This window comes from Psittacula echo (assembly GCF_963264785.1).
Source record: "Psittacula echo genome assembly, chromosome: 3".
NCBI classification, from domain to species: domain Eukaryota; kingdom Metazoa; phylum Chordata; class Aves; order Psittaciformes; family Psittacidae; genus Psittacula; species Psittacula echo.
The window spans coordinates 13,263,930-13,284,961 of record NC_137736.1 but is presented as its reverse complement, the minus strand read 5'-3'; the positions used below and the strand labels follow the sequence as shown (position 1 = coordinate 13,284,961).

Here is a 21,032-nt window from a genome sequence, read left to right as displayed (position 1 = left end):
AAGTAGGTCTAACTGATAATGCAAGAAAGTGCTTGCTTCATCAGTGTATTTTAAAGTTGTGAGAAGGCATTACTGAATTTAACAAATCCAACTCAAAAAGTCGTATTTCTTGCTACAGGAGTTTACAAGAGAAAAACACCATATCTTAACTGTTGTAAACTGGCTTCAATAAAATTTACATCAATTTATACCAGACCCGTATTTTCTTCTAAAACATTACTTTAAAATAAGTAAATAAAAGAGTAACATTTGTATACAGGCTTTGCAGGCTTTCTTTTTTTTTAGAGATGGCACAAAAATGACTTTGCTCTATTTTCTTTTGCCTGTTTGCCAGGCAGTTTTGCAAAACACCCACAAAGCTCCAAGATTACTCACAACATAAATGATTAGCGAATCCAAATAGAGAGATGCTACCAGCCAAAACCAGAGTAAACAGGAGGTAGTTAAAGGAGGCTTAAGCTTCTGTCTCCACTTCTCTTTTGTGGTGCTGGCACTTCAGCTCCCAGCATAGTGCCACAGCTTTTCACTGGCTCCTAGACTCTCTGTGCCAGATGCAGCGAGTCAGAGAGGAGCTGTAGTGAGACAGGAAGCATGAGCTCAGTTACCTGCTTCAGCCTTGTGTGATCCAGAAGCAGAACAGGGGGCCTCCACCTGCATTCCCATCAGTGATGCAGCTACCCCTACTGCCAGCTTCCTTACAAGAAAGGTTGGAGTTTTTTTCACTTCCATTCCATGCATTGATAAGTGGAAGAATAAAGGAGCACAAACCCATGTGAGTGATAGCTTTCTGAGGCAAAGGAGTCTCTGTTTTTCTCTCGCTACCAAAACCTGAATCAGCAACAAAGAGATGTATATATTTGCATGCACTGGTATTAAATTATTCTGTTGTAGCCCTGAAATCAAGGCTGCTTGTTGCAGGGTGGCTCTAAGACACTGCTTACAGCTATGATAAATTGAGCTACCAGGAGCTATCCACAAGGTGCTGACAGGATGGCTGCCACTCACATCTACATGTTCAGATTCCCATTTATTCTTTGGCTACACCATTCATTGCAGAGAAAGGTATAAAGCAATGTGACATTGCCTTGAATTTCTTTGTTCAAGGCGTATGTGCAAGCAGTCATATAAAATGGTTTACTGACCTTATGCCAACAAACCAGAAAAATAACTGATACAGATTTGTATAACTGATTGACTATTTTGATATTTTTATAATATACTGAAAGCGGGTTCTGCTTTAGTCCAAAATCTTCTATGGGTTGTGATCTGCAGATTATTTATAATTTTTTATAGTGGACACTCTTGACTGCCATAACAGAAAATACAAACCCACACTGCACTGTACCTTAAAACAAGGCATTCCATAAAATGGCCTAAATTCCATAAAATGGCCTAAATCTCATCAAAGATGTATACATCAGTGACAGGGCCAACACTGTGAAACCATACCTATGTTAAATGAAATGGTGGTTTACAACTTCTCTGGAAGCATTGCACTGTGCGGTACTACTCTCACATGCAAACATCCATATGTGCCTCACAAAATCAGTAGCCATGCACCCAGGAGAGAACCAAGGAAGAAAAATTAAGACTGCTTTTTCATTCGCTTTCAAATAATTTGGAAACAAGCAGAAGCTAAGAACAAAGCATATGTTTGGGAATCAGTGACTCAGTAAACTCTAAACTGATGCAGGCTGCGTCTTCTACCTCTACATCTCTATCTGAACAGAGAAGTAGTCACAGAATTACCACATGATAATTATTCAAAATGGGCTTCTGATTTGATTTGAGTTTGAGACAGAGCTTCACATTTAAAAAACTAGAACATCAGTGGAAGTATGAGCTAAGAGACCATGTAATGACTTGGCATGGAGACATATCCTCCTATCACCAGAAGTAGTCCCTTCCCTCACAGATGAGACACATTTGTCAGGCACTTGGGGAGATTTGCATTATTAATGACTATGCCATAAATTCATCTGTTAGAAAAGCACCCTCGATTCTCAGGGTTACTTGCCCAGCACATGCCACTGAAATTAATTTTAAAGAAAAGCAAAACACTGGGATTTGTCCATTTCCTTTTTGTTTAAAACTGAAATGATACTGCAAGGGCTGGGATACAGTAAGAAAGTCTGAGCCCAGGGTGGCATCTTGCACTCACTAAATATGGCTTAATGCATTCTTTTTTTTTTTAACATGAGCACACAGATTATGAATAGTTTGAAATAAACAGAATTAATGTTGGCCTGTCTTCTTATTATTTGCCTTAGATGATCTTAAACTCCTTTCCAACCCTAACCATTCCACGATTAAGCGTGATAAATGATTCCAATAAATTTGTCAGAGAACTAACTATCTTCTAATCTGTATTTCAAATCAGTAACCAGCCTTGAAGTGCTAATTAAAGATGAAGTCATGTTAATGTTTTAATGGAAGTGCCTTCAACACTGCAGTTGAGCCAGAAGTTATACTATTAAAAAGTACATTTTGCTATTGTTAAGTAATACACAGAATAGGACTTACCAATAGGAACTGGAAAGGAGTTCTTAGGGTTAAAACTTTAACCTTGCAGTGTTTTAACAGACAGTTTTTGCTTGTTTTTAACTGTGATGAAAACTTTTGTATTTCATGAAGGGATGGAATGTGTTACAGCAGAGGAAATCCCTGCAGGCTAGCCATTTCAGTAGCATCAATGATGCTGTGGTCAGAGATCTTGAATCTTAGTCCCACTTGAACATAACTACCAGCTTCCTTCTCCCTGCTCTCCTGTGGGTTTTACAGGAAAACTGCATAGCTAACTATATTCACATTTTCATTCTGCAATTTTAATAGTTAATAAACTGACAATAGTGAGCTTAAACTGTTTGATGTCCTTATACTTTTCAAGAAAGCAGGCTACCTCAATTCTTTATATCTTATAAATACAATGTATAAACTATGTGATTAGTAAGCTTTTACTTCATATACTGTGCTTTTCTGATAGAAAGATTTAAGCACTACAATGAGTATTTTGAGTGAAATTCTACATGAAGTAGAATTAAGTGATTCTGTGAGTAGAAAATTCAGAGAAATCCATGTTTGAGGCTACTACTACTGGCATTAAATTTTGTTCCAGAACTCTGCTAGTGGCTTCATTAATTTCCTGAAATTTAACAATTTTAGGATGTTAAATAAGAGAGAATTCAAAAATAAAACATTCTCTTGTGACAACCCTATTTCAAGTGCACTGCCAGTCATCACTTCATATAGATCACCAGCGGTTCACACAGCATAAAGAGAAAACATGTAGGCAGGACACAATTCCTTTATGGTTGCTGTCCACGGAGTTGTAAAGCTATTTGCCCAACCTTGACCCTTAAGTAACCAACTGGAGACTGTTTTCATGCATCTGCAAACAGACTGCCTGAAACAATAGCTCTTCTTCAGCTCTGTAGTGAGGACTGACACTTAACATGAAGGCAATTTAAATGTCAATGTTATTAACCATTTCTCTGCTGATCAGTCTAGCAGAGCCACACGTTAACATTTTGCTCACAGCATTTAATATTTCATACAAACTGAATGGCAGATAACACTGGGTTAGGCTGTAGATCTCTGGGGTAACTGTGGGACAATGCATTTACGGGACTTGCTTCAATGCCATGCCTTTAAAACATCAAAAAATACTCTAATTCACACTTTCGCTTGGCTATAAATTCCTCAGAAAACTGTAAGGAATGTTGTTTTCACTTACATAACAAGAAGGGATCACTGACAGTCAAATATCAATCAGAGAAGAGGTATACTCAACCAAAAGAACAACAGAAGGGGGTACCCCACTAGCACTGGGCTACATCATTTTCACACTATATAGAGAAAAAACAACCAATCCCTGCTTCTCCTTTACCCCTCTTCACCTCTCTATCGCTAAATGATATCTCTGGCTTTACAGAAGTAGTTTTCTCAAATGAAACATAACAGCTAAAAATAGGCTTACATTGCACTCCACTGAGATCTGCCTGTGTTCAGTTAGGCTACATGGATTCTCTGCAAGTACTGCTGCTGCTTGCCCTGTGCCAGACATGTGCTGCATTAAACCCAAGATAACAACATCCTCTGAAAACAACCTCTACTCCTTCCAGATGTAAGTAAGAATACAAATGGCATATTAAACCTCCTTCTTTCACTGTCTCTTTTTGACAAGCTATTAAGTTCATCCAATCTTCTCCCCTATGCTCCTCATAAAGGGACTTAATCTCTCCTTGATGTTTTCACTTAGGAAACGAAAGATGGGCATGCAAATTATACTGGATCTAACCAGAGGTGATGAACAGCACATGTGATATAGCTAATATGGAAAACAGCCCTTTTCCCTGACCCTTTAAAACCATTAATTGTTGTTAATTGCAACAGAAATTTGCTGATGTAACCAAAGATTATATCCATTACACAACTAAAACACACTCTTTAATTAATTTTCAATACACATTAGACTGCATTTTGTTACAATCTACACAGACATTAGCTATACCAAAGCACGCAGCACTGTAGTGTTATTAACTCATATTTCATTGAAAGGTCATTCTCCCCTTAGTTGTATCTACAGGAGGCTGTAGTTAAGTATCTCGCTATTCCATCTACAGAATACAAATAGAATTATGTAGCACTGTGTTGATTCTTAAAAATTACTGTCTCTCTGGCTTGCAGGAGCTACCCTGTGACACTGGATGTGGTGGATTGACCCTGGTTAGATGTCAGATGCCTATCAATTGTCCTGCCCTGAGGAGGAATGAGCGGCAGAGACAACACGTGATGAACTGACCACAATCCCCATTCCCCACTCCCCTGTGTCACTGGCGGGGAGGAGGTACAGAAAATCAGGAGTGAAGTTGAGTCTGGGAAGAAGAGGGAGTGGGGCGAAGGTGAAGATTTAGATTTTATTTTATCATTACCCTACTCTGATTTTTATTGGTAATAAATGAAACCAATTTCCCCAAGTTGATTCTGTTTTGCCTGTGACAATTATTGGCAAGTGATCTCTCCTTGTCCTTCTCAACTTGCTAGCCTTTTGGCATATTTTCTCTCCCCAGTTCAGGTGAGGTGTGGGAAGGATAAAATGGCATTTGATGAGCCGGCTCAACCTACCACAGTGGAGAAATACAAATACAGAACATCGCTGGTTATCAGGCCCTATCTCTATCTACTCTTAGACAGTCTAGCTTTTCTGAGTTTACTGGGATAAGGTTTGCTTTCAGTAGCATTTAAGTCCACTTCAAAGATTTTGGAAGACAGCTATATATTTTTTTAAACTTCATCATTTACCCTTAGTATTGAGCTCACAAGAAGCCATGGAGAAAAGCACGGAAATTATAGTAATTACTGAAAATGCACACCTATCAGAAGTATGACAGACAGTATTTCTGCACAGGCTATGCGTATACAATTACTTTTCAGGCACAAAGAGGTCAGTTTTAAAACCAGCAAGACATAGACATAAAAAATAACACCTAGACAGACTTTTGTTGGAGCTGACATACAGTTAACTCTATGCATTAAGAATGCATTTCCCCAAATAATTTTCCATGGAGATTCCTAATCTTTAGTAAATAAGAAAGGTTACTGTGCTGTTTATTATTTTCACTGCTGTGTGTCACTGCTTTGTTTCATTTAATAATGTACAATCTCTTAACACTTAGCAATATATTTTGTGTAAACTACACACCATTTTCGCTCTGAAGCAACACTGTTGGTTCTCTGCCTACGCTCACATTGCATAAGAGGTGTGTAAAACAAACACCTCTTCCTGCTGGTGCAGTTGCCACTTTTCATCTCTAGTACAATATTCCTTTAATCAGACAGGGCCTGTAAATGCAACTTACGAGAGCAGGTTGTAATTTCATTAAAGATGTATTTACTGAGCTAAACCAGCTGTTCTGAGCTGGAATGCAGAAAAAAAAGAAGGCCCATGTGATTGCTACTCAGCCATTTTTAAGGCAACTGAAAAATACATTTGCTGAGCTAACCTCACTCTCCCAAACAGCTGGCACTGCTAGCTTCTTCTGTGTAAGAGGTTTGAGCAGTTATTACAGTGTGCCATAAATTTTAACTTGCAATTGAAAATCTCTGCACTTCTCCCCCCCAAAAAAAAAATGGATAAAAAAGTCCATATTACTTGCTATGTAATTACAGGCTATGCAGCTGCTCTCTTCAGCTTCGCTAGAAAATTTGAAGACATGAAACACTGTACAAACCTTATTCAAATTTTGATTCAATTGCTAGTCACAGATATTCTATTGCTAGTCACACTCTCATACTGGAGGCTCTCAAATAATATTGCTTTCTTCCTGTTACCAGGACTAAAAAGCAGACAAATCAGAAGTTGAACCAGGCCACACTGAGTTCCTCTTCACGCAGGAGACCATCAGCTCCTTAGCAGGAAAGCGTCATCTCTGTTTCTGCCAAGCAGACATCAAAGCGAAAACCACCTGAACATGTGGCTGGAAAAAATCTTTGCTATCTGAAGACTGTTTTTGTTTAATTTTCAATAGGTCCTGGTCATTATACATGGCCACAATTGTTTGAATTGCTTTAGTACAATTTTTGTGCCATTTCCTTGTGTCACTTATAGTGAAAAGAAACTCCAAGCATGCAAGAGTGAACCTAATATTTCAACCAAAGGCATAGGACTGGTGACCCCACAATATCCTGTTCACTCCCAGTAGTTTGATATGTGTTGTACTTGATTAACTGTTCCCTAGCCTTTGTGTACTGTGGAAGCTATGGTATGCTGCTGAATTTTTAGAGCAATTAAAATAAAATATACACCATGTGCCTCTACCCTGGACTCACAATGAATTTCAGTCTTGGGTCACTGATCTGCAATCAACAGCTTCTGAGAAGAAAGCTTTACACACCCCAGACTTAGCAGTGTACTTTGTTTTTCCCTGTTGGTGTAGTATCAACATTAATAGCGATCTTTAATTTGCTGGGATTGGTTTAATCTCTAAAAAGAATTTTCAACCCTCAAGAATGTGATTCATTCATAATGAAAGTATAGTAAATTCACAGTAAAAGGACTATGAAAACAGCACAAGTCACAAAGCTGTTTCCCACTGGTCCTTCTTATCACCTTCTTAATTCCTGCCCAGCCATACACAGAAGAGCTCCATGGTGTATACCACAGTATTTGAAATCTCAAGTCAGGTCTACAAGATGTTGGACAAGTAACTTCCTTGACTGGTAGTGAGATCTATTTTTTTCCCAGGTATTTTGAAAACTTCTACTATAAGAACCTTTTTAAGGTTTAAGATTCAAAATATAGACTATCATAGTCGGTTTATATCATCAATTCAAAATAGCTAAAATTTGGAAGGAAGCCTTGCACCCTCAGAATAAATTGATGTCCATCTGTTCTCAGTTTTAAAGCATGGTTATTCATAAATTTCTGGATAATTACATAGAAACTTCAACAAAATGGCCAAATTACATTTTTTTAGTAGTCATCTTTTCAAACGTAATAATTCCTTTAGAAACTGCTTTTTTCCCCCCTCATTCAATCCAATTGCAACTGGAGATGCTTACAGTTCACCAGGGACCTTTATAATCAAAACTGTAACAGCCTGAAATTATTTTCCAATTATTACTCAACACACCAATTGGTGCAGCAATACTGTTTATATTTGTCACCAGAAATTACTGTGATTACTTTTCTCTTTGCTTTCACATGTGTCACTAAAAAAAGCTAAAAGGAAAGAAGACAGAAAAACAGGGAAGGATTTCTGAAGGCTATGGATGCAGTTATCACTGATTCTGGCATTCACCAGGAGAATCACAGAAACAAAATGCATATACAATTTCAATTCATCCCACTTTGCTAGCACTGAACTAGATGCTTCTGAAAGCTGAACTAACAACAGACACATTTGAAAATGTGCACTAATTGCTGAAACAGGTACCTACTATAATTGTCTTACAATCTAGGGATGAAGCCAAAGGAAATTATTAACAGAATGAAAACAGCTGTGAGAAGAACGTCGTTAGGTGTAGAAACAAGAAAATGGATATTGAAAACTGTAAGGCAAATAGCTGCACAGATATGCTCAGAAGAATTTCTGTATACAGAAAGAATTAAAAAGGACATTCGTTGAGGGATTCATATTTAACTGCAGATCTTTATAATACAGGAGATCAGAAGATAAAGCTAATTTTGGTTTTGCCTCAAAAAAGAGAAAATAAAACCCTCCCCACTTTGTCAAAGAGGAAAAACTTTCCTCTTTCTAAGAAGAAATTTTCTTTTTAATGCGTAAAGTTGCTATATTATCATTTTCTCATCCATCTATTCATTTAGACTACACCTGAGCAGATTTGTTTGATTGCATTAAAAAAATCCAGAAAAAAAATAATAGCTTTTCTTTTAGCTGTTTCAAGTTTATCTTCCTTGATTAAGCACCATAGAGCATGGTTTGGAAATTTCCACTCTTTGGACAGTGAAGGTTCTGCTCATATACCTTGCTATATGAATGAATACAATTTAGAAAAGTAAACATAAAGTCCTGATCATCAGATGTATTTGCTTTTTTAGTGTATGTTGGACTCTACTAGATGACCACAACTCATGTGGCTCAGGTGGTGAGCCCTACATAGGCAGGGGCAGTGGTAGTCCTCTATCACCTGACGTGGTCTCCAGTGTGACATTTGGCAACCTTGCCCCTTCTTTACCCACCCCTCTGATGCTCTGGGAAGCAGAGATAAATGAAGACATACCCCTACATTCTGCTTTAAGATGCTGAAACACAGTTAATAAAATGTTAAACAGCAGTGTAAAAATATTGCAAAACATTGCGAGTAGTTTCTGAGCCTGAAGTTGATTATGACGAGAATGTATCTGACAAACCTTTTCTTCTAGTTGAAAGCCCAGTGAAAACTCTTTCTATGATTCCTGTTACATTTCTTCTTTACAAATACATCAAGAATGAACACTAAAAATTACCCGTAAGGCCACAATACTATGTTTTTCACAATCAGATCTAAAAGAAAACGAGGGAACATAGTCATTGGAAAAAACTTTATAAAATGTTAAACCTAATCAAAGGCAGTGTTTGTTCATCATCTATTACTTCTGCTTATAAGACCTAGAAGTAGACATGATTTCAAACCAGGAAGTAGCACAGCAGTAAGAACAAATCACAGAAGCACAATGTATTTACTATGACTACACTACAATGCACGGTTAAATGGCAAACAAAGAGAAAAAAATCATCCTGCCATCCAAAATTCTGATCTTCAGAATATTCTATGTACTACATGCATATACATCTACCAATACAATTGGCAAAACATCTACGTAGTTTTTAAACAATACAAACTAGCCACAAACACCATTGTAGCTACTCTTTTTTAAGATCATGATTGGAAGATCAGAAATAACACTGACAGCCAGCCTATGTAACTCTAGTGTTTAAAGCACTGGTTTGAAGAACAGAAGTTTTAGATTTTTTTTTTTCTCCTTTCTTCAAATTCCTTTGGCAACATCCCAGGAATAACCAATCTTTGTCTTTCCCTGGTAGATAAAAACAACCAACTGTGGTGGGTGAAAAAAAGAGTCTCCTGTTGAAATTAAAAGCATGATGCAAAAGTGAATCAGGTGTCACGTGGTCAGAAGGATCAGTTTCATTATGCAGACCTGGGTTCTAATTCCTGTTGCCAGACCCATTTCTATGTTAACATCTTTTAATCTAATAATGATTCAGCATCAAAACTAGAAAAAGTTCCAGAAAGCAAGGACTAAACTCTGTTCTGTTAGCTAAAAGGAGCCAAGATAATTTAATATCCTTTTATGACAGACTCTCATCTCCTGCTTTCTTTGGAATTTTCTCCACATTTGTTCCAGACTAAATGAATCTTTCTTGAACAGAAGGGGCCTGTTCCAGATTTCAACTTTGTTTTCCACTTCTGCTAGCCTAGTATTTTGATTCCTCAAGAGGAAGGTTTCTCTCTGAGACTTAATAGATATGAGCCAAGAAGCCAACAAAGCCTACTACAGCACTCTGCTTCCAATTCATCCTGCTAAGTGCAATGGAACGGCTCTGCAACTCTGCAGCCAAATTTTCTCCCTTTGGTATCAGCACGTTATTAGGAAGGCTGTTATCACCAGTACATTCGTAAAACATATTTACTTTCTCCAGTAAATCCAGTGAACACTCATTTGCTCGCAATACCTACGCATCACTTTTCTTCCTTCCACAGGAATCCATTATCTGGACAACTCAACCCAGATTGAGTTTCCTTGCTTAGCTGGCTCTGGAACAGGTTTTGTGGTGCCAAAGACCACTTTATGGGAAATAAATTTTGGCTGTATTGTCAAATAACAAACTACAAGTAGTAGGGAGCGATTCCAGCATTACTCAATAGTTGGAACTTGAAAGTGTGGGGAACATGAATGTTGGTCTCACCTTCCTCTCGGTAAGTCCGCATCATCTTTCTTCCACCGGACTGTGGGTGTGGGATCCCCCTGCACCTGGCACCGGAAATCCACAGCCTCCTCCTCCAGCACCACTTGGTTAATCGGTCGCCTGAGAAACGTGGGCCGTTCTTGAAAAGAGACATTAAAATTCCGTAGTGAGTCAGAGGGTTGAAATGAACACTTTCGACTTTTCAGCATCTTTCTGTTTATTGATTCACAGAATGAAGAAAGGAGGCTGAGCTCCACAAATTCAGACAAGTGGAACTGATGATGTGCATAAAGAACCAAGAAGACTCTAGGCTGGAGAGCCAGGGGCTGTCGCATCTGGCCCTCACGTGACAGCTCAGTGCCAGCAGAAGGAAGCCTGTGCTAGCACTGACTACCCACATGCCACGAAAGCGGAGAGGTCTCCAAGGCCATGCCCTTCCCTGTGAACGTTTTGGCTCTGCACTCCCGCATACACAGAGTGTGATCTAAAACCTCGTGCCTGCCCTAGTGATGTATGAGCTGCCAATGGAGATATCCTGCCTTTGGCAACAATCAATATCTTTATGATTCATAGGAAAACTAAACTCTGTGTTATGAATCTCAGCCAATTGTGGACTATTCTACAGAGGTCAGAGCTTCCCTGATCCTCATCACTAACTTCACCATGGAAAACTAAATTAAGATCTGAATAATAAGTACTGTTTACTCTTGTTATGTTAGCCTGCACAGCTACAAATATTATTAATCATCATAATGTTGTACAGGCCTGCTTAAAATCCAGATGCAGAGCCACAATCTGATCTCAGTTATACTGGTATAAACTCAAAGTACCGGTAATTTCATTTGAGAGGATGTCACTGGGGTTAGTTTCCAAGTTGCTTTTGGATTGCATGAATTTTGTTCTGTCCTCTCCTAGCCATACCACACTTTTATTGTCATAAATTATTTCTGCTAGTCAAACCATTGTAACACTGGGTTTATACGAAGCAGTATTTCAAGACAGGGATTTATTATAAAGATATTTTAAACTGGTTACACACCATGTTTCACATTTCATTCTCAGCAAGTTGAAGGGTATAATGTCGCTTAAAAACTTATTTAAAATTCACACAGATGTAAATGGCACCAGATACTGATTCAGGCAGTTTGTCTTGATAAATACAGAGCTGAGTTTATGGGTTGGCTATCTGTGTTTATTGTAAAATAATAAAAATAATATAGTAATAATAATAGTATAGTATTATAAGATCATTAATAACATTGAAAAATCAAGCACACAGCACCTCAGCACCAAAACTAAGGCTGTCTGTGCGCCCTTTAATCATTCCCTTCCTATCTGTGCCTTATGGGACTGTCTGCAATTATACGATCGCACAGTATTTTTTTCCCAAACTTCTTTAGATTGTTGGTATTCATTTAATGAGCAGGTGTTTAATATTTTGCCATAGTTGTTCCGTTTAGTGGGTGGCCTCCTGTCAGACTACTCAAACTTCACTTCAAAGGCAGAATTATTAATTTCCTCATGACCTCCACTGCACCCATCTTAATCCTTTATAAACAATTCTCCTATTTTCATAGCTCTTCTCTGAGGTGCAATGGAGAGCTAAGAAAGCACAGGAAGAAGGACCAGCTAAATTTTCATGCTCAACCTGAAACACAAAACTCTCCTTTTTTTTTGGGAGGGGGTGAAATGTAGCATTAATTTAGATTTCAGTTGCAGTTATTAAAATGTTCATCACTTGTACAAATCAGAATATTAAGTCAGAAAATAAGGAACACAAAGCCACCTGTTAATAATTATGTAAATGGTGACCACATCACATAGGAATTCCATGATACGAGCAGAGGGACCTACTGGCAGGGAAAACATATTTTGTCAGCAGATGAACACGCATGCTCAAGAATCTATAGCACTTTTCCAGATGCTAGAGATAAAAACATGTCTAACGGGCAGAGATTCTTCTGCCCAGTTCTAAGCTGTTGCTACTGTTCTATTCCTAGTCCTGCTTAGGACCTGCAGGTTCCATTAGTGTTCGAGCAAGTAAATTCAGTTCTAGTCTCTCTCTCTCTTCACCTTGAAGTCTGTCTTTATATCCTGTTTCAAGTTTGTGTACAAGCCACATATAACCTTCAATACAGCTCCTTATCCTGAGTGTCCTTCATCAGGTTTTTTCTTCCGTGTATGTACTTTCCTGACCCTTCCCCAGCTCCAGCTAGGTTTGCTCCTGCCCTCACCTATGTGTCTTTGCCAGCCTGTGACAGGGCTTCAAGCCCCTCTTCATTCCAGCTGCTGGCTGCACCAGATCTTTTGGGCTGATGACTGCTTCCTCATCCCCGATTTGTCTGCTCCTAGCCCAGAATCATAGAATCATAGAATAGTTAGGGTTGGAAAGGACCTTAAGATCATCTAGTTCCAGCCCCCCTGCCATGGGCAGGGACACCCCACACTAAAACCATGTCACCCAAGGCCTCATCCAACCTGGCCTTGAACACCGTAAAGGATGGAGCATTCACAACCTCCCTGGGCAACCCATTCCAGTGCCTCACCACCCTCACAGTAAAGAATTTCTTCCTTGTATCCAATCTAAACTTCCCCTGTTTAAGTTTGAACCCGTTACCCCTTGTCCTGTCACTACAGTCCCTGATGAATAGTCCCTCCCCAGCATCCTTGGTTGAAGTAACTAAGCATCCTCCCAAGAGAATGACAGCAGCAGGAGTGCAGTGCAGTTGCAGGAAAATGAAGTTAATTTCTCAAGTTCATTAGACCTGCATTCTACCTTGTCTCTCTGATGTATAAATTGATGATTTATTCTTTGTTTAGGCAGGTGCATGTTTGGCTAAATTTAGTGAAAATTCTTTGGACAAGCAAAGAAATAGCATCTCTGGCATAGTGTAGGTATTTCCCATCAAATTTTAGGTCGCAGCTATTCAATATGAAGTACCTGAATTTCTCAGGACAAAAAGTTACCTTCATTCCTCTCCTTCAAATCCTTCTCCACTTCCCTCCACTTACCGCTTTCACCTCAAAACTGCAGGAGCTTCAACATTCTTAGAAAAGAATTAATTATTTTGGTAATTAAAACAAAATACAAATTCAGTTTTCAAATCCAGCATGGAAATTTTTGGATAGAGACTTTTAGTTTGACAAACTTATTAAAACTGGACAAAGTAACAAAAGTATTAGTTGCTGACTTTAATGCTAAACAATGCATTTGGCCTGGCTGTAATTATGTGGATCTAGAATGGAATATTTTAATGAAGCTTTATGTAAGTTTACAATAGTATCTTATTCTCAGCTTCTCTTTTAAGAATTGCACAGACCAACCCCTGCTCTGAGCTCATATACAACACACTCTACATTTTGATATTTGTTTCTCAAGAGATGATCCTACACCAAGAATGTGGTGTAGGATTCAGATCACCATCCTCATAGGTGATTTAGAGACCCTGGTTCATCCACACTGAATTTAAATAACTGCATGGGCTTGTATGTTGGCTTAGTCTGCATGTAAAAAATGATTTTAGCCCATGTTTATAAAAGCTGCCTGTAAACAGCTAAGAAACTAATGTATGCATGTTTATGAAATTGCTACTTGTGGCTGTAAATCCTTCTATACAGGAGATTAGAAAATAAATTCCTATCACATTTTTAGGAGAACTCAGCTGATAAGACAGGAAATGGCCCAAAGGTCATTAGGTAAATCACTTGATTCCACATCAAGGATTTTATGTATTAGGAGTATACACACACATTTGTTTCAGATCAGTTTCTCAAACTGTGTATTTCCCAAACCAGTTAAGAAATTGCTAGAAAATAAATAGCTATGTAAGTACAGATCCCAGTTGGCAAGGACATGCAAATACCAATAACTGTTCTTTCCATTTTTCCATCATCTCTGCATTTTACACGGAATGAATCAGGGAAGAACAAGTTCTCTCTCCATGTTGTTTCCTGGAGTTGTATCAGTCAGACAACCCTGTGAATATGTCCAATAGCTAATTATACAGCTATAAAGTGATCAGAGTGAATGCCATTGCCAATGCAATTAACATTCTTTATGTGAGATTAACTGGATTTGAGTCACCTGCATAACTTGCTTACAATGTTAATCTCTCAAGAGACAGAGCGCTGCTTGCCCAAGCATGCTAAATAAAGAAGGCTTCTTCATGCAGCCAGATAGGATTTAGTTTCAGAGCTAAACTTGAGAAAAATTATTTGTATTTTTTCCTCCTTTGAAATGGTTTGCCCATAAATAAAGCCTTATGGTATAATTAAACATTGTTACTCTGTCAACAGCATTCAGAACACAATATATTTGAGAAACAAGAAGAAAGGGCAATAAATTAAAATCATAGACATATATAAAAAATTTAATATAGCTATTTTATAAGCTTTCACTGAGTAAATAAAGTACCTACTTCCCAGACTTTCTCTGATGAATATTAAAAATCTTTCAGGAGAACTATAAAATAGGTCATGGTTATATGTCATGTCAATCGGTCATGCTATTACTAGGGTGACCTTTATAACTTCAGAATAAACTTTGCTTGCAGTTATAAAAGGGGATTGTTAATGCAATCTGGATGCACACCTACAATCTGTTGCAGTGCTTGAGATCAGCACTGCAAGAAAACCTACAGAACTGATCCTAACCAGAAACACAAGATAATCCTTTCCTTGCTTTGGGTGCTGACACAAGTTAACCCCAGAACTCAATTTTTCCTCTATTTAACAATTGGTCTGAGTAACACAGTCTATTAGAGAGACGCAGATGACCTTCAGTTGTATTATTGCCCTTTCTCTGTTCTTCAGAAAGTTAGACAGCCATATATGGGACCTCAATCTAATTAAAATGATCCTTAATATATTTTCTCTGCTGAGGCAACTGCTAGAGTAAAGGATTTGATGGTCCCCATAATGTACAGGCTCAACTTGATTTAGAACTGTTTTCTCTGTCTTTGCTGGGAGAAGGCATCGGGGGGTTTTAACTGGTTTTGTATTCTAGAAAGAAGTATTAAAACACAAATTAAAAGGCTTTGGGGAGGGATTTAACTGCAAATAGTTAAAAATAAAAGCTTTTTTCACACAGTGTTCTGAAGTAAGGAGAAAAAAAGAAACACTAGATGGCTGGAAGTACATTTCACTTCAGAATGCTGTCAATAGCTTAGGTATTTCATTAACTGCAACATGGTCTGGATAAAGTAAAGCTTTCTTCCAAAAATGAAGATGTGGAAGAAGACATGATATTGGGATCACAGTGGATTTACTTACATCGGCCAAATAAACAAAAATACAATTGCAAAAGCAGACGGTTTTATATTTAAAGACATTTTTCTACTGCCTCTTTTTAGGCACTTCACCATTTTTCATTTGAGAAATTAGCACTCCTGTAGACATTGTAAACTTCTACACTTTAAGTGGTACTCAAGATGTGATGAGATTGCACAGTAAAGGTATGGAGCACTGTTAAGACACACATACAAACAAAGTAGAATGATTTTTATCAATTGTTAGTGTTTTCCTCCTTTCATATTCATCTCTGTGTAAATTTCAGGTTTTACTGAGCATTACATATGCATTTCGGAGACCAAATCCTTTTACAACTGGTCAGCACCTGTAGATAACAAATACTGCTGTGCTGGTTTTGACTGGGGTAGAGTTAATTTTCTCCATAGTAGCTAGCATGGGGCTATGTTTTGGACTGTGCTGAAAACAGTGTTGATAACACAGGAATGTTTCAGTTACTACTGAGCAGCGCTTGCACAGAGCCAAGCCCTTTTCTGCTCCTTGCCCCACCCCACTAGTGAGTAGTCTGGGGGTGCACAAGGAGCTGGGAGGGGACATGGCCAGGACAGCTGACCCCAACTGACCAAAGAGATATCCCAGACCATAGGGTGTCATGTTCAGCATATAAAGCTGAGGAAATAAGGAAGACGGGAACATTCACAGTTATGCCGTTTGTCATCCCAAGTAACCATTAAGCATGATGTAACCCTGCTTTCCTGGAGATGGCTGAACCCCCCACCTGGCGATGGGAAGTGGTGAATGAATTCTTTGGGTTGCTTTAATTGCATGCATACCTTTTGCTTTACCTATTAAACTGTCTGTATCTCAACCAATGAGTTTTCTCACTTTTATCTTCCAAATCTTGCCTCCATGCCACCAGGAGGATAATGATCAGGAGGCTGGTGCTCAGTTGCTGGCTGAGGTTAAACCACGGCAACTGCAAAGTCAAACTGGCTTATTGCAAAGTGCCACATGTACACTACAACTGAAAAATACAAGGATTTGAAGAAAAACAGGAGGAGCTTCGCTCTGAATGACAAAATACACACTGCCAATTTCTCTGTCTTGAACTGTGAATGTATACCCAGTTTTGGTAGAATTTCCATGTAACTGGGAAAGCTTCTGGGACTAATCTCCACCATATGATGGGACAAGACTTTCTGATATGGCCTTTCCTGTAATCAGAGCTCAGGAAAGTAGAATGTGGCATAACATCTTCCTTAAGGGATTTTCAGATTCTTTTCCTCTAACATGGTGTCATCCTGGCATACTTTTCCTGGAACTATGGTATCTCTTTCAGCTGGAACTATGGTATCTCTTTCAGCCTGACAATGTCTAGAGAACATCAAACACAAATACTTCTTCAAGCATCAGACAAAAGTACCCCTTGATCCCACAGGACCTTATTAACTGAAAAAAGGTTCCGGTACCAAAGCAGAAATCAAAGTTAATCCAAAACAATCTTCAATATGTCTGCATTGACATATCTTTTAAGACATTTTTGTACTGTCCTAGTTATGCTTTATATTCTTTTGAGGCTCTTCTAAATATAACTTTTTGCACTGCTTGATGCCAGCCTCTTGAAGTTGATATATTAAGGCTTTCATTGATTTCACTAAGCTTCAGAATCAATATACAAGATATACCTTTGTACATTCTCTTCAAACATACCATTTTAAGTCCAAAGGAAAAAAACAAGAGTCTGAAATAGTTAAAACAACTTGAAAAGTTATCTGAGAATAGTGCAGTAGTATGACAAAATGATAAAAGGTTAACTTAAACAGCAATTCCTGATTTAATTTTTGGCTCTATATTTTGTGTTTACAGAAAAAGCTTTCTTACAAATTGGAATGAAACTGTTTCTGGTTGGCAACTTGCTTTAATTCTGTTCCGCCAAAGGCTATACATCCAAACACAAGCAAAGCAGCCTAATATCTATCACTTACACGTCTGAATTGGCCCTTTACAATAATGCATCCATAAAGTACTATGCTACCTCTTTTTGTGAATGTTAGGATAGATAGATTAGTTATTAACTTCCTTTAAAGGCCAACTTAGACTGCAACAGACCCTGTCTTCTTGCTTTAATCCATGATTACACCTTGGAGTCTCATAGAAGGCACAAACTATCACTGGTGCTTGAAAGCAAAGACTAACATAATGTGATGCATCATTGCCACTATTCAAAACACCAGGATAATTTTTTGGAAGCACTACTTATATCATCAGTTTTGTTTGTGATATTTTACTGTGAAAGTTTGGCAATTTTCTGCTGGAAGAAGAAACATGTCTTGGGAACAAAAGAAACACAGTCTGTACTGACACTAAAAGTAGGCTGTTAGCAGTGACTGTTGAAAACTAGGTTTCTTATGCAGATGGGGTTGACAAATATCATACTCATTTTGTGAAAGTTCTACATGTATTATCCACAACTGTCTCTTAGCAATAATTCTTATTGAATGGGTACCCAGCCAAGTGGCTACATTCTGCACATGGTAAACTTTCAATTTTATCTCCTGTTTCTTTCCAAGGTAGTTTCTTATTGCCCATGCATTTTATTGTTTTTAGACTCAGGAAAGGTGTAATCTTTTAGGCTAGGCTTCCATGCTGTTCCCCTTGGGCCACCAAGTACCACCACACTGACTCAGTTTTTCCAGAGGCAGTGCCTCAAGCTTAAATTTACTGTACAGGAAGCCAGAGATATGTTATGAATCACATGCAGAAATTAACTTCAGCTATTACAGAAAAACTTGCAAAGCCAAAAGTAACAAGTGGCCAATTCCTGGAAAGGTTTGTAAACTAGTATGAAACAGTTCCTTTTCCTACAGAGTAGAGTGTTTACTAAGGCCTCCTTCAGACTATGGAAAGGTTTTGGGGGGTTGCTATTTGGAAAATGAATAGAGACATTAATAATCAGCTACTTTATACACATTCCTCTCCAGAATCAGCACCAGCTGTAGGCTTGCCAGCCACTTTACTGCATTCTCTAAGTCTCTCAGCTAAGAGATCTTCATTTTAACTCTAAAGCTCATTTTCAAATATCTTCAAAACAGTTCAAATTGGGCACATGAATAATATATAAGTATTATGATATTTTTAGGATATTTTTCTCAATGTTTGCACTCTTCCCATGTTCCTCAAACCTGTGAGTCATCTTAGAGGAAGGCGCTGGATTTAACAAATGACCCGTAGCTTTGCCAGTGTTCAGTGAAGTCAATCTGAACATGCACAGTCAATCTGACATTTCCCAGAGTCGCTGGATTTATTGTGTATGCTGAGACTGATTGGACTGTCCTGTAGATAAGTTGCTCCCTGGAAAAATCATGGATAATGCTCTCCAGTGCACTGTGCATGCACCCACTCACTCACTAGCTGCTGCCTGGAGCCCAGGAATGGAATACAACTGCTCTGCTGGTGGAAGGCAAAGCCAAGCCACCTCCTATCATACAGGGCAGATCAGGGCTAATCTGTGCACATCTATCCAGTGAGCTCAATACACCAACATGGAGCTTCAGGCCAGGTGGCACCCAGGAAGTGAGCACAGGATAGTCAAATTGACTTGTCAAACAGCAGATAATGACCTGAGTGCCTGCCTTCTGCATGCTATACTTGTACAGAGAAAAGGAAGATAGGAAGGCAATACCTAGGTTGAAGGGGAATTTTAGATAGGAAGATACCCAGATAAGAAAGGAATTTAAAATACAATTTTCTTCAAGTAGCCTAACTCAATTATGAAGAATTAAAATACCTGATTTCATTTATTGCTGATTTTGTTCACTATTCACAAATTAGTTTTAGGTTGTATTTTAAGGGTTGATTGCTATGATTAAATCCTGAAAAAAAAAAAACCGGAACATTGCAATTGGCTATGTATTATTTTACATATCAAGACAAATCTAATATTTTTTGTAGCTCTGCAAGACACAAAATTACATGCATATTTCAATTTTTATTCCTACAGTTCAATGCTTTTTAACAAATTATTTTCTTAAGCATTTCTTAATGCTTTATAGTTTAGGACTGCAATCTGCTTGCTATCCACAGGGAGTATTAACAGAGATTATCAGTACTTAAACAGATGAAGAAGATATGTCATGTCTCTTTTACATTTGTAAAAAGGCACATCTTCAACAGATGGGCTGCAAAGGACATAATAATTTGACAGAGATCATTTCTGTGTTGTTTTTTTTTTTTTGCAAGGTATACTAGTTCTGCCTTTAAAAGTCCATGAATCGACAACAAACTAAGTGGAATGGAAGCTTTTACAGCCTTGTAATGCTGGAAAGCAGCAAATCCTCAGTCACCCACAGATCTCGTCTAGCAGAAACTTTTCTGTGCCTTTTGAATACCATAATATGTTTTTGTTGGTTTTTTTTTTTTTTTTCAAGTGGACAAACAAATATTGAATTGCACATAAATGCAAACACAGACAGCACCGTGTGACCGGGTTTTTCAGTGTACCGTATTAGGCAGAAGGGAAAAAAAACAGGAGCATCTGCTTGAGAAAGGACCTTAGGAGTTCTATGAAAAGTCTTACTAGGAGTACAAGCAGTCTTGTTTGGAATTTTAGTATTCTATCAAGGATATCAAAAAGCTTGTAGCAGGAGGGAACATTAGTACTTTCTCTTTCTCTTTTTTATCCCTGTATGGGTTTTCTTTAGCTGTGAGGGTTTTTTTCCTTATTGATTTTCTTCTGTTTGCTCAAGACCTCTTGACTAATTCCTGCAAACCCACAGCTAATGGTAAATAGAAATGTCATGACTGCAGGATGTACCACAGCAGGAAAGAAGGCTTGCTTCTTTCCCAGTTGTTGGCAGGATGGATCCAGCTCTAGGTTCAGTATTACCCTATTCTTGCTGTAGACCCTAACCATAGTGCAAGTGTTCCTAACAACTTCTTGCCTTGCCCATTAGGCCTGGAAGTTCTTTTATGCAGGAAGCCTATTCTACTTTGATTCATTCAGCAGCACCAAACCCTAAATGATGTCCTGGCTTGCAGGATGAAAAGCTGTTTCATGCCCTTCATAAAGAAACAAATGACAGAAGTATCTCTATATATTAAAAAAAATTGATCTTGGGGTTTTCTCCAATGACTTTTTGCTGATCAATTGAGCTCTTCTGTGCTCTCCTACAAAGGTTTGATTTCATAATCTCACAGCAATAAGGAGTTATTCAAATAGGCAATGCTGGTCCAAATCTCTGGCAAGCAGGCATTTGTCAACCATATTAGAAGTAGCTTAATTACATTTTGTGAGGGAGAGCATTGTGTTCTGCACTACCGTCTCTGACTGTATGCATGCCACCAAGGACTTCCAAG

General features: G+C 38.3%; 1 protein-coding gene across 1 annotated transcript in view; it reads right to left on the bottom strand.

Annotated features, from left to right (window-relative positions):
- Positions 1-21,032, bottom strand: part of ROBO2 (roundabout guidance receptor 2) — a gene marked incomplete at its 3' end in the record, with an annotated part of 450,916 nt that overhangs the window by 119,701 nt on the left and 310,183 nt on the right. Inside the window, exon 5 of the mRNA XM_080612699.1 lies at positions 10,431-10,569. Coding sequence (XP_080468825.1) covers positions 10,431-10,569 — 139 coding nt within the window. The remainder of the gene's footprint in view (positions 1-10,430; positions 10,570-21,032) is intronic.